The sequence below is a fragment of the Panicum hallii genome, chromosome 9 (assembly GCF_002211085.1).
Source record: "Panicum hallii strain FIL2 chromosome 9, PHallii_v3.1, whole genome shotgun sequence".
Classification (NCBI taxonomy): Eukaryota; Viridiplantae; Streptophyta; class Magnoliopsida; order Poales; family Poaceae; genus Panicum; species Panicum hallii.
In genome coordinates, this window is record NC_038050.1 from 16,149,869 (window position 1) to 16,162,463 (window position 12,595).

The window sequence follows — 12,595 nt, forward strand, 5'->3', positions numbered from 1 at the left end:
GTGATTCAGTCAACTATGTGAAGCAAAACAAGAAGAGGAGCTACCTTGACAAGAATGATAAACAACCAGGGAAACCTAAGTGGGAAAGAGGCTCTTCTTCTAAGTCACATGGAAAGTCCCCACAAAATGTTCACCATCCGAGATAGGGCAATGAAGAGGAAATGGGCAGGGACCAATACAGATGGGTGCAAAAGGATTGGACACTACGAGAAGGACTGTCCGGACTTCCTGAAGCATCTGAATAGAAAAGGTGAGGATCATATTACGTTCGTAGATGAATCCTTCTATTTAAGTTATGCAAAATCTACTTGGTAGATTGATTCAGGTGCAACTATTCATGTTGCTAATTCTTTACAGGGATTCCGTACGAGGAGAACCCTTCAAAGATGAGAAAGAAGGCTTAGAGTCGCCAACGGCGTTGAAGCTAAAGTTGAAGCAATAGGAGAACTCCTATTAGAATTGAATAATAGCTTCATACTTCATTTGACAATGTGCTCTATGTACCTTCTTTGAGTAGGAATTTGATTTCAGTCTCATGAACTGATGATGGATATGATTGCTATTTTGGCAAAGAACAATGTTTAATTAAGTTTAATCATAAGTGTGTTGTTCTTGCCTTCTGACATGACAACCTTTATAAGTTACCTATGCATGAGAATGTGAATGTTGTATGCAACGAAGAAAAGAACCAGTCTTCCTTGACTATAAATGTACAAACTAAGTGCAAAGATGCGATAATGAAATATCAGCGAAATTATGGTATTGTCATTTAGGCTATATTTCAAGAGGGAGAATTGAATGATTATTCAAAGAAAAAATTCTGCATCCTCTAGATTTTTCACATACAGACTATTGCATAATTGCATTAAGGGAAAGCATGTTAAACAAATTAAGAAAGGAGCAAAACTAAGTGCAGGGGTTTTGAAAATAATACACACAGATATTTATGGTCCATTCCCCATAAGGACTGTGAATATTTATCATTTATTCATAACATTTACAGATAATTATTCACGTTATGGCTATATTTATCCAACTAAAGAACGATTGGAAGCATTGGATAAATTTAAGATATTCAAGGCTGAAGTAGAAAATTAGCACAATTTAAAGATTAAGATAGTAAGATCCGACCGTGAGGGGAGTACTACGGTTGACATATCCCATATGGTCAAGTTCCTGGACCCTTTGCAAGGTTCTTACAGGAAAATAGTATAGTCGCTCAGTGCTCTACACCAGACGAGTCTCAGTAGAACGGAGTAGCTAAAACACGCAATCGTACCTTAATGGATATGGTAAGAAGTATGATAAGCTACTCCACTTTACCGATAAGTTTGTGGATGGAGGCACTAAAAACTACTGCTCACATTCTTAATCGAGTACCTCGGTGCGAAAAACACCGTATGAGTTATGGTCAGGAAGAAAACCCACATTAAATTATTTAGATGTGTAGGGCTGTCCAGCCGAGGCAAAAGTATTTAACCCAAATATTGGGAAGCTAGATCTCAAGACAGTCAGTTGCTATTTTATTGGCTATCCAAATAAATCAAAAGGTTATCGATTCTATTGTCCTGACAGACATACGAAGTTCGTAAAAATGAGACACGCTGTCTTCTTGGAGGACGACATGGTCAGGAGGAGCATGGTAGTACGAGAAATTAGTCTTGAGGAGAAGAGGGTGCATGCACCTACTCCGATGATTCAGTAACCATTCTTATCGATACCTCTCGTTGCTGCCCCAACTGTAGATGACACTGCGATGACAACACCTGTTGTTAGTTCTCCTGTGGCATCTAATAATGAAAATGAGAAACCTATCGTTCAGGATCCTACAGAACCCATTGTCGCACACGAGGAAGAGCTACAACAGCCCCAGGTAGAAGAAGTGCCAATTAATAAAGGCCCCAGGAGGTGTCAAAGAACTAGAAAATTAGCTATCTCTAAAGACTATGAAGTCTATATTAGCGAAAAATTCAAATGGAAGGTGATCCCACCACATTTGAAGAAGCCATGAAAAGCACTTACTCATTGAAGTGGCTTGAAGCCATGCAAGATGAGATGAAATCAATGAGTACCAATCAAGTTTGGGACTTAGAAGAAATTTTTAAAAGAGCTAAGACAGTAGGCTATAAATGGGTCTACAAAACAAAATGTGACTCTAGAGAGAATGTCGAAAGATATAAAAAGTGACTCATGGCGAAGGGCTTCACGGAAAGAGAAGGAATAGATTATAATGAGATATTTTCTCCAGTCTCATGTAGGGATTCTTTTAGAATCATAATGGTATTGGTGGCACACTATGATTTAGACTTACATCAGATGGATGCAAAGACAGCGTTCCTTGATGGGGATTTGTATCAAAATATTTACATGGTACAACCTAAAGATTTTGTCATGGAAGAAAAGAGCGTATGCGATGCCGCATGAAGAAATCCATTTATGGATTGAAACAAGCTTCTAGATAGTGGTATTTGAAGTTTGAGTTTAAAGAGAATGAGGAGGACAATTTGCGTTTATGCAAAGTTTAAGAATGAGAAATTTATTTTCGTAATCCTGTACGTGGATGACATCTTACTTGCTAGTAGTGATGTTAATCTGCTATTGGAGACGAAGAAGTTCTTATCCTCAAATTTTGATATGAAAGATTTCGGTGAAGCTTCATTCATATTAGGAATAGAAATTTTCCAAGATAGAAGAAAGCGGGTATTAGGATTATCGCAGAAGCCATACTTAGAAAAGATTCTAAAGAAATATAGTATGCATGCGAGTAAGCCAACGCCTACTACTATAGTCAAGAGCGATAGTTTTGGAAAATTCCAATGTCCCAGGAACCAGTACGAGATCGATGAAATAAAAGCGGTTCCATATACTTCAGTTGTCGGAAGCTTACAGTTTGCTCAAGTATGTACACACCCTGACTTAGTATTTATTACCAGGATACTTGGCAGATGTTAGGATAATTCAGAAATAGAATACTGGAGAACGGTAAAGAAAGCTCTACGCTATGTGCAAGGCACAAAAGGCCTCATGCTGATGTACGGAAGATCTGATTCTCTAGAGATAGAAGGGTACTTAGATTTAAATTTTGCGGGAGATGTAGATGATAGAAAATCCATAGGTTATGTATTCACCCTCACAAAAGGAGCAATATTATGGAAAAGCTCCAAGCAAACCGTCACTGCATCATTGACGATGTATGCTGAGTTTGTAGCTTGTTATGAGGCTACGGGGCAGGTAAAATAGTTAAAGAAATTTGTACCCAGGTTGAAAGTGGTAGACAGCATTCAAAGACCACTTAATATGTACTACGACAATAAGCCAGTAGTGTTTTATGCTTACAACACCAAGTCAAGTAGTGCTGCCAAACATATTGACTTAAAGTTTTACGTTATGAAAGAGAAAATCTAGGATCATACTATTAGTCTTGAGCATGTAAGAACAAAGAAAATACTTGCGGATCCGCTTATAAAAGGCTTACCACCCAATGTGCTCAAAGAATGCTTAGCCGGCATGGGTTTACGGGAAAGTCTATGATCCCTAGACAGTAAGGGCCTAATTGAGAAGTTGTTTCAAAACAGAAAGGTATTATGTGGCTGTTAATCTAATGATATTAACTGCTATGACGACGCATGCTCTATACACTTATCTGTAATAAAATTGGTTGAGTTAAAAATGTAAGAAGTAAGTAAGATGAGATTAAGAAGGAGAATGTTAAGATTGATCTCGTCCGACTCCGTCCAACGACTGAGTCGAAGTCCTTGATCGCGTCCTAATCGGGAACGCCCAACTGAGATATGGTTGGTGGGCCCCCTCGTACAGCGCTATATAGAGGAGGTGGGGACCGCGGGGGCACACACGCCAAAGTTCGCCGTGCCCTTAACCCACCGACAAACTCTAATCCGATCTAGGGAGCGCTGTGAGCGACGGGAAGCGCTGCCGCCTTCTACACCGCGCCTCCATCGTCGACCACTTCACCGACACCACCTCTGCACCTCCAACACCGGCAGCCTCAACCGCCAATATCACTTCTGTATCCACTGCACCATGTCGGCGCCGTCTCCTCAGCACCGTCACCGACGCCGTGGCCGGATCCAGCACCAACCCTGACAGTCTGTCTCTCTATCTCCCTTTGTCTCTCTCAATGTAACTCAAGAACACTGTCGTTTATCTCAAGTTAATGCAAGAATGCACTCCGATCTACTCCTAGTTGGTCCACGGGTCTTAACACAGGGATGACACGAAAATGAGCTGACGGCGCGGCGTAGGGGCGACGGGGTTGGATCCTGATGCCGCGAAGCGACGGCGTCGGAGGGGTCATCAACCGCAAGGGTAGGCGGCGACGGCGGCGTGCGGTAGGGAAGGACTGTCAGGGTGATCCGAGGGTTTTTCGAGCGGTGAGCCGGGTAATCCGACGGTGACAAAATCTTTGTGGCAGGACAATCGCGCGGGGTCCGAGCGACGAACAGAGATAGAGAGTAGAGATAATGTAAATAGAGAGAAGAGAGATAAATCTGCCATCAGATACGTGGAGGCTAGGGCCCCAACAAACAAGGAGATTTTAACATCCCTTCCCATAAACGAGAAGGACGGCAGGAGCCGGCGCTCATGGAGATCCGCTGGAACGTCGGGGCTTCTCCGACTTCGATCCTGACACTGGCCGGCTTGCCGTGACACCCAGATTCCGACTCCAACTGCAACTCTCGTTCAATAAAACCCAAGCTCCGTGATGGCGCTGCTTCTGGTGTAACACATCGTCAAGACCGCCGCGCGCACCTCGTCGGTCTCTCACAAGATGGCTTCTGGTGCCGACGACAACGACGCGGCGCTAGCGAAGGCTGGTGCAAATGCCGCCGCGTCGTCAGCGAAGAGGGACGACGAAACCGTTCTGTCCCCCTGGAGAGACATGCGTCCCGCGGCGGACGCCTGCATGCCCGTCTTGGGCGTCGCCGAGCTCTGGCCGGAGCTGTCCCGCAGTGTGGCGGCGGCCAAAGGGAAGAAGGCGCCAGCAGCTTCTTCCTCCACTGCTGCCGTTGCTCCTACACCCAAGGCTGCGCTCCATGAACAGTTACCGGTAGGTTTGTTCTCTGTGCGTCCATACAGGTAGATGTGGCTTTAATCTTTCCAAGATTAATTATAAGATGAAGTTTTAATATTTCCATGGTTGTCGTGTCTTTGATCATATCAGCAGGGAATAACCAGTAAGCAAATTTGCGGCGCCCACACTAGCCGCCATGGCGATCGCGCTGTCCCGGCTGCTGCCGTTGAACCGTCGCCCACGGACGCGCCGAACAACATGGAGAGGCGAGCCGCTGTACCGGAGCAGCCGCCGACGCACGCGTCTAGCCGTAGGAGCAGCGCTGCCGGTGTGCGAGGTCACCACCACCAGAGCGGCCGATTCGTGCCGCACCTCCACGGCCAAGGCGGCGAAGGGTTCAACGGAGGAGGGAGCAGAAGGCCGTCCGGCGGCGCCAACGGCAGAGGCAACGCCAATGCCAATGGCAGCACCAGAGGCGGCGGCCGGCACGGGCAGGAGCACCGCGGACGGTTCAACGGGCAACCGCGCAGGAGGGGTCATGAGGACGGGCACATGCCATTGGATCCACCGGCGGACTATGTCGAAGCACCGCATCACATGCATCCACCACCATTGCCGCCGCCATTCATACCCATATTTATGCCGCCATACTCCTACTACCATGGGCCGCCGGTAGAATATGGGCCCTATGGATATGGATATCCTGGTAGGTGTCAGGTTTGAATAATCATTATGCAAATAGGGTTCTATTAAGCAATCTGACTTGATTTTATCTTGTTTTTTCAGAATTTGTCACAGGGTACTTACCATTCATACCAGAAGCCCTACCTCCATTCATGCAGTACGCAGCACCGTTGAACCACATGATGCATACAAATTTGGAGCAGGAAGCAGACCCCTCACAAATGGAGCCGCCGCAACAGCAACATGCTCCACAGCAACAACCTATGCAAGCTCCTCCAAATCAGATACAACAGCAGGATCCGAAGCAGATGCGACAAGAGATCCGCCAACAGATCGAATACTATTTCAGGTGATTTCTACAAACTCATAGAAAATCCATAAGATGTTGCAATTGTCGTTGGGTCAATTCAATTCATTGACTTTTTTCTCTTTTCGTAGTGCTAAAAACTTGGAGAAGGACACATTTCTAAAGGAAAGAATGGATGAGCAGGGTTGGGTCCCATTGACGCTTATTGCTGGCTTTAAGAAAGTAAGATTACATGCTCAACTTGATCAATGGTTGCCTTTCTTAAGGGTTGTGCCTATATTTTGTTGCTAAATTCATGAAAACTCTTCATCTCTTCTTATTCTATTTGTGCTTTTCAGGTTTTCTCTAAAACTACTGATATGGAATTCATATTGGACTCTATACTACCTTCAACTGAGGTTGAAGTATTGGTAAATTTTCTCCCTAAATGCTTCTATAATTCTTGGTTAACATGCTATACTAAAATATTTTCTACTTCCATGTTTTATGTACGTAGGATGGGAAAATCCGAAAGCGCCTAGGGTGGGAAGTATATATACCCACTTCCCTAAAGCAACTGAGGTGAATACACTATACACCAATGATTTTCAACCATGATATGAAGATTTTTATGCGCTACACAAAAACCGGCAAAATAATATATTTTACGCTATTATTGGGGAACTGGAATTTATCTATTAGAGACAACTATACTCTCGATGTAATATTCCGTGATAATTGTTTGGATGTTTAATGTTTGTTTTGTGGTTCAAAGTTTATTTTTTCTTAAGTATATTCATTATAATTGGTTCCATAATCTTCCTCCGAGTGATAGTGTTGTTAAATTCATGTCGAACAACTGGGGAGTTATAACCCCGCATCACAGGCTTTTTGGTGTACTGGTATCTGATTTGAGTAATATGCTCCTATGGAATCTTCTGGTGTTCTGAAGCTTGGTTCTGTAAAACCTGCTTGTTCTAGCTGTACATAAGTAGGTAAAAAATTTTACGGCAAGCAGATGCATGGACGAAAGTGGACAAAAATCACGCAAATGGTAGAGCTCCAGCCCTGTTTTCTTGGCACAACGTGACAAACACACGCCACTTAACACACACAACAACATTTTTTAAAAAAACGGAGGCTCTAGCAGCAACAGGTGACCTTTACGGATATCCTGCCGCGCACACCGTGCAACTCGTTTCATTTATTATTCTGCGCCCCATCAGTTCTGCCTCTCGATCGAGGGTGGCAACCGATCGACGCATCACGCGTTTCAGGCGTCGGACCAGGTGACGGGGACCTCGCCGACGTTGGTGTTGAGCCCGAGCGCCGCCCAGACGGCCGTGGACGTGTCGACGATGTTGTCCCGGCAGCCGCGGCGGGAGTCGCACTCGTCCACGACCTGGGCGAGCACGGAGCGCCCCGTCTGCGTGCTCGTGACGCGGATCATCCGGAGGCACCGGCTGCCCCCCGCGTACCACCCCGTGGACAGCGCCGCCAGCATGAGGCGGTCGTCGTGGTACCTGCCGTCGCACTCCGACGGCCCGCCGCCGGACTCGCCGCGCTGGAACCCGTTCACCGTCATCACCGCCGGGGTCTCGTCGGCGGACGCCCGCAGCAGCAGGACGAGCAGCACCGCCAGGGCCGCGAGCTTGGGGCTCGCCATTGCTCTCGGCCTAGCTAGTGCTGGATCGGACTAGCCTGTGTAGCGTTGCACTTGACTTGCCGTGGCCCGTGCATCAGGGTGTGTGTGCCTCGAGGGGTTTAAATAGGCGCGTACGCAGCCATCTACTTGTGGCTCTTGTACAACGACTGCGATACTGAACAATAACTGAACCCATTTTTTTAGATGAGTACGATACGCTTCCGGTGAACCCGATACGGAGGCACGCAGGCAATTGCCTCGTAAAAACGATGCTTTTGGATCTGATGGTGTCGCTAAATGTCAGACCGGTAATACCCGAGCAGATGAGAAACTGAGAAGGGCGGCCATCGACCGTGACAGAGTTCAAATCTGGTTATACTTATTCTAATTGCATGCTTCAGGTAAATGGAAACAAAAGGAAGCCACACAATCATTGGTTATTCGGATGAGAAACTGAGAAGGGCGGCCATCGATCGTGACTGTGTCTATGAACAATTGCAGGCTTTTGATCTACTTCTTAGTTTTATATTACTACTAGAAAACACAATAAAGATCCATCCCAAAATTACAAGTATGAAGATGAGCTAATCCTAATGACCCGATACTAATTATTTAGCATCAGTACCGGGTCATCTTCGTGCCGGTACTTTTAAGCTAGGTCAAAAGGTCCAGTGACCTTTTAGTACCGAGTGGTAACACCACCCGGTAACTATAGCTAGACAAAGGTACCCGGTGGTGTTACCACCCGGTACTAAAGTTCCACCAAAGTTCCACCCATGTTAGTACCGATTGGTAACACCATCCGATACCTTTGTCTAGACTTAGGTACCGGGTGGTGTTACTAACACCACCCGATATCTAAGGGTCTTACACGGGTTACTTCAAAAGGAAAGTATCTCACTCCTAATTGCAATTGCTATGTAGGTAAGATGGTAAGGGAGATACGCGCGACACAAGAGGTTGCGGGTTCGAATACGGCCATCACACATGCGCGTATTTCGCATGGGCCTCTTCCTAGATTAATTATAATTTTTTGAAGAAAATACTTTGGTACCGGGTGGTACCTTCACCCGGTACTTAAAGGAAGTTTTAGATACTGGTTCTTTTACCCGGTGACTTTTACCCGGTGATGAGGTCGAGATTTTTAATCTCGGCTTTGCAGAACCAGTTCAAGAACCGGTGCCTAAGGTCATTTCTATCTGGTATTGAAGGCCTGTTTTCTAGCAGTGCATTATCGTTTAAATCATCATGCCAAAAGTTACCTGGCTGTAGCTAACTTCCATTGCGCCTATGGTCGTCTGTGTCCACACTTAGCTGGCCGAGGTGAGTGAGGCTAAACTTGAAAAGCGATCAACGTGCGCTGATGCTGTGATGATTGGGCCACAATGGGCCGCTATTGTGTTACCGGGCAGCAATCAAGTGGATCTGCTGCTGAACACACGCCAAGAAACAGGGAGGCCATGCCTCCCATGGCAGCAACATGATTATAGGACCCATGTTTCTTTTTCTTTTGTATTTTTTCAGAAGCAACTACACAGCAATAACTGTTTTTGAGTATTTCCAATTCAGTCGATTTTAACCGATAAAATTATGCCACATAGCAGGAACCGGGAAGAAAAATCGGTTGAAAACGGAACCAACCTAGAAAATTAGCACGCCTTTAGCGCGCGCGCATTACCCATACTGTATCACTATGATGGAGCATTTCTCTCCTCGCTGTTATTTCACCCTTCGTTATAGAGGAGGGAGCTAGCGATAAGAGGCATTTAAAAATTGTAGAGTAGGCACACAAAAAATTATGCATGAGTACACTGTGCTGGCTTGCTACCTTCTAGTGGTAGCTGTGCCTACTGCTATAATGGTCTGCTCTCTGCTACTGCTGTTGGTGCTTAGGAATGAGGCCAAAACATGGCCCAGCCAGCTAACCCATAACTCGAGAAATTCTATACTCAACAGCCCAACCCAGCCACCCGCACAGCCCCACCCCAGACATCATGTCCGTATCGCACACCCCACCAAACCCGCGCCAGCGCCCCTCGGCTCCTCGCCCAGCATGGCATGCGGCGTCATGCCAGCGCTCCTCGGCTGTCGCCTCGCTCCCGAGCCCGACTCGCGCCTAGCTGCTCGGCCGTCCGACCCATGCGTAGCGCGCACGAGGCAGCATCGGTGTTTTACCGTCACGCCCACCGGGTGATACCTCCAAGGTCATAAGTTTGTAGTATGGTGTCGCCGAAATTAAGAACTCGAAAGTACAAGAAATTTGGTTCGAACCACCGAGAGTGCAGTACCCTACGTTCTATGCAGTTTGTATTGCCTTAGGTGATCCGGTGATCTGATGCATAAGGCACGAGTTATCCCTTATGGGGCACGAGTTGTCCCTCGTGCTCCTCAGTTTGGTGTGGTGCCTGAAGTTTAATCTAATACTTAATGTCTCATTTAGGAGATCATTAGTGAGATAATGGATTAACTGAACGGCATAACTTAGTAGCTAGAATTAAGAATGTTGATCTATAGGAGGGGAAGGATATATTTATTTTTCCCTACTATAAGAATGGTTTCTTCACTATCCATTAATTCAATGGATAGACATCTTGTCAACAGTAGGGTAAGAGTCACCCACAAAATGTGGAAAACAAACTTACCACTAAACTTCTTTCTTGTAGTATTTAAAAAGAGGGGTTACATATCCTCTCACAAAAGACAACCTAGCTAATTAAGAGTGAATTGGAATGCAAACAAATACTGTAGCTTTTGTAGTTCCCAGGAAACTATTAACAATCGCTTCTTAAAATCTCATTATGCCAAATTCTATGGTGTGCTCTTTATGTAGTGTTTGCTATTAGGTCACCAATAAATTTGAATAATATGTTTAAATAATGGGAAAAATCAAGGGAGACAAAAGCCCAGCATTATCTTGTTGACGGGACGGCAACCTTGTGCTGGGCTACGTAGCTCACGAGAAATAATGTTGTTTTTTATAAAAGTCAACCTAAAACTTTTCCGCACGTTCTGTTTAGGAAATATTGGCCACAGTTCTAGGCTAAGTTGTAGCGACATGAAGCCCAAGACCAGTTGATTCAGACGTGTCGTGCACCGGAGATGGTGGCTACATTTCTTTATTTTCCATAGATGGTCCTTTAGTTTGGGAATTAGTGTTTGAGTTGGGCGTTTTGTTATTTTCAACTATTTGGTGTGAGTAGTGTTTGGCTATCTATTATTATATTAATATAATAGTGGTAAAAGAAATTACCACGTTAATCAGAAAAAGAGAAAAATCTATACCGTCGGATTTTATAAAGATCTGATGATCTGGATTAGGCCAAAGAGTCCACGTCATAAACGATTAATAAATACAGCAAAATATCAAAATAATTTGATTGGTGCTATTAGAAAAAAATTCATGTGAAGGAAGGAAAAATAAGAATAAGAAACTAATGTAATACATCCACGTGTCCTTAAATATATAAGGGTGAAATAAGAAAGGAAAAACATACATCCACGTGTCCTTGAAGGAAAACAAAACAATACCAACAAAAAGAATCCATACGTGATACTTAGAATCCGAGAAAAAACAAGTACAACTCTATTGTTTGAGCATGTATATCAAACTATCAAATGTGGTTATTTGGAAGTCACCTGAAATCGTTTTGCTCGCCACTATCATCAATCGGTGCGAGTCCTGGCTGCATGCAAGTGCAATCCCGTTGCGACTTCTCATATCCGAGCGCAGACGACGGGATCAGCGCCAGCGTCTCAAGCGCATGCTGTACGGAAGGGTCGACCCCCATGGAAGCTTATGAAATCTGACCGAGAACAACACTGAAGCAGGAGATACGAAAGACAATGATCAGGCACGTACGACAGCTCAAATCCGATGAGTGATGAGCGATGGTACGAAAGGTAAAAACATGACAATTCCAACAATGGTGGCGTAGAAGTATCGATCCTAGAGTGATGGCAACTAGATAGGAGAAGCCAGGCAATAATCCCACTTTTGTTTGTGGATGGACAAGTGGTATGGTGTTGGTTGATTGGACGAGGCATGGGACAGCTATGAATTCTGGGAATTTTGATCGGTGTTGAGTGAAAAGCATTGCTCCTTATCAAGGAAGGGAGTGAAGGAGCAAACATAGTCACAGTTATACAGGCACCTAGAAAAGCTAGGCACCTTACAAAAAGTCAAAAAGCAAAGAGAGAGCGCAAAACTTGGAAGGTACAAAAAGAACCAACATACAAAAATTATGGGCATGCCAATTATTTCTCAGTTGTATATCAGCTGTATCATAGCCTCGGACCCAGTTGCCAAGTAGAGCATCACCCTACACTGTCACTGCTATCTAGACATCACGATCACCACCAGTGATCACAACGGAAAGCAGCAATCTATCCTGCCATGTAGCATTGTGATAAAAGTGAATGACCAAAAGCTAAAAATACGTAGGAGTGACGATCTGATCTAGAGAAAAGCAATTCGTAAAATCAAGGTTAGACTTGCACGATTGTCCGTGGCAAGCTGCAAGTTGTATTTGGCGGGAGGAATCAAGCGCGCTGTTAAGGATGCGTCCTTAATACTATACTTTGGGAGCAGAAGCAGGAGAAAGGGAGACGACCACAAAGGATTAGGTTATACCTTATATCCATATATGTCACAGCAGTGACTTTGTGTTGACCCAGGTGCACAGTTCCTACTAGAGAAAAGGTGATGCACTCGGAAGACAAGGGGAGCAATGTATTCATGCATGGGTTACAGCAATCGGACATTGAAGGAAAAAAAATAAAAGAAAAGAGGTTTGGATATGATGTAAGAACTGAAAAAGGATACATATGCTCTTTTAAGGCTTCAATTTGAACTCTAAACTATATTACAAATATTCCCTTTCGTGGTAAACATTAAATCACTCACCTAGATCTTTCTCTAAAAGTCAAGGGATAATATATAAGTTTAAAT

General features: G+C 44.7%; 2 protein-coding genes across 2 annotated transcripts; one reads left to right on the top strand and one right to left on the bottom strand.

The window, feature by feature from the left end:
• Nucleotides 1–4,789: 4,789 nt before the first annotated feature.
• Nucleotides 4,790–6,588, top strand: LOC112872861 (la-related protein 1A-like). Its single transcript, XM_025935894.1, has 6 exons — nt 4,790–5,068; nt 5,186–5,738; nt 5,819–6,065; nt 6,155–6,245; nt 6,362–6,433; nt 6,520–6,588. The coding sequence occupies exons 1-6, from the start codon at nt 4,790–4,792 to the stop codon at nt 6,586–6,588; spliced, it is 1,311 nt and encodes a 436-aa protein (XP_025791679.1).
• A 687-nt stretch (nt 6,589–7,275) lies between these two features.
• LOC112872862 (putative ripening-related protein 6) lies at nt 7,276–7,668 on the bottom strand. The gene has a single exon (XM_025935895.1). It carries the CDS (start codon nt 7,666–7,668, stop codon nt 7,276–7,278), a length of 393 nt encoding a protein of 130 aa, XP_025791680.1.
• Between the last annotated feature and the right edge of the window lie 4,927 nt (nt 7,669–12,595).

Excerpts from the sequence above, each read along its gene's own strand:
- LOC112872861 (XM_025935894.1), top strand. The coding sequence starts at position 4,790 with ATGGCTTCTGGTGCCGACGACAACGACGCGGCGCTAGCGAAGGCTGGT. Across the intron at positions 6,066-6,154 it reads CAGATCGAATACTATTTCAG|TGCTAAAAACTTGGAGAAGG; the intron begins GTGATTTCTACA and ends CTCTTTTCGTAG. Across the intron at positions 6,434-6,519 it reads CAACTGAGGTTGAAGTATTG|GATGGGAAAATCCGAAAGCG; the intron begins GTAAATTTTCTC and ends TTATGTACGTAG.
- LOC112872862 (XM_025935895.1), bottom strand. The coding sequence starts at position 7,668 with ATGGCGAGCCCCAAGCTCGCGGCCCTGGCGGTGCTGCTCGTCCTGCTG.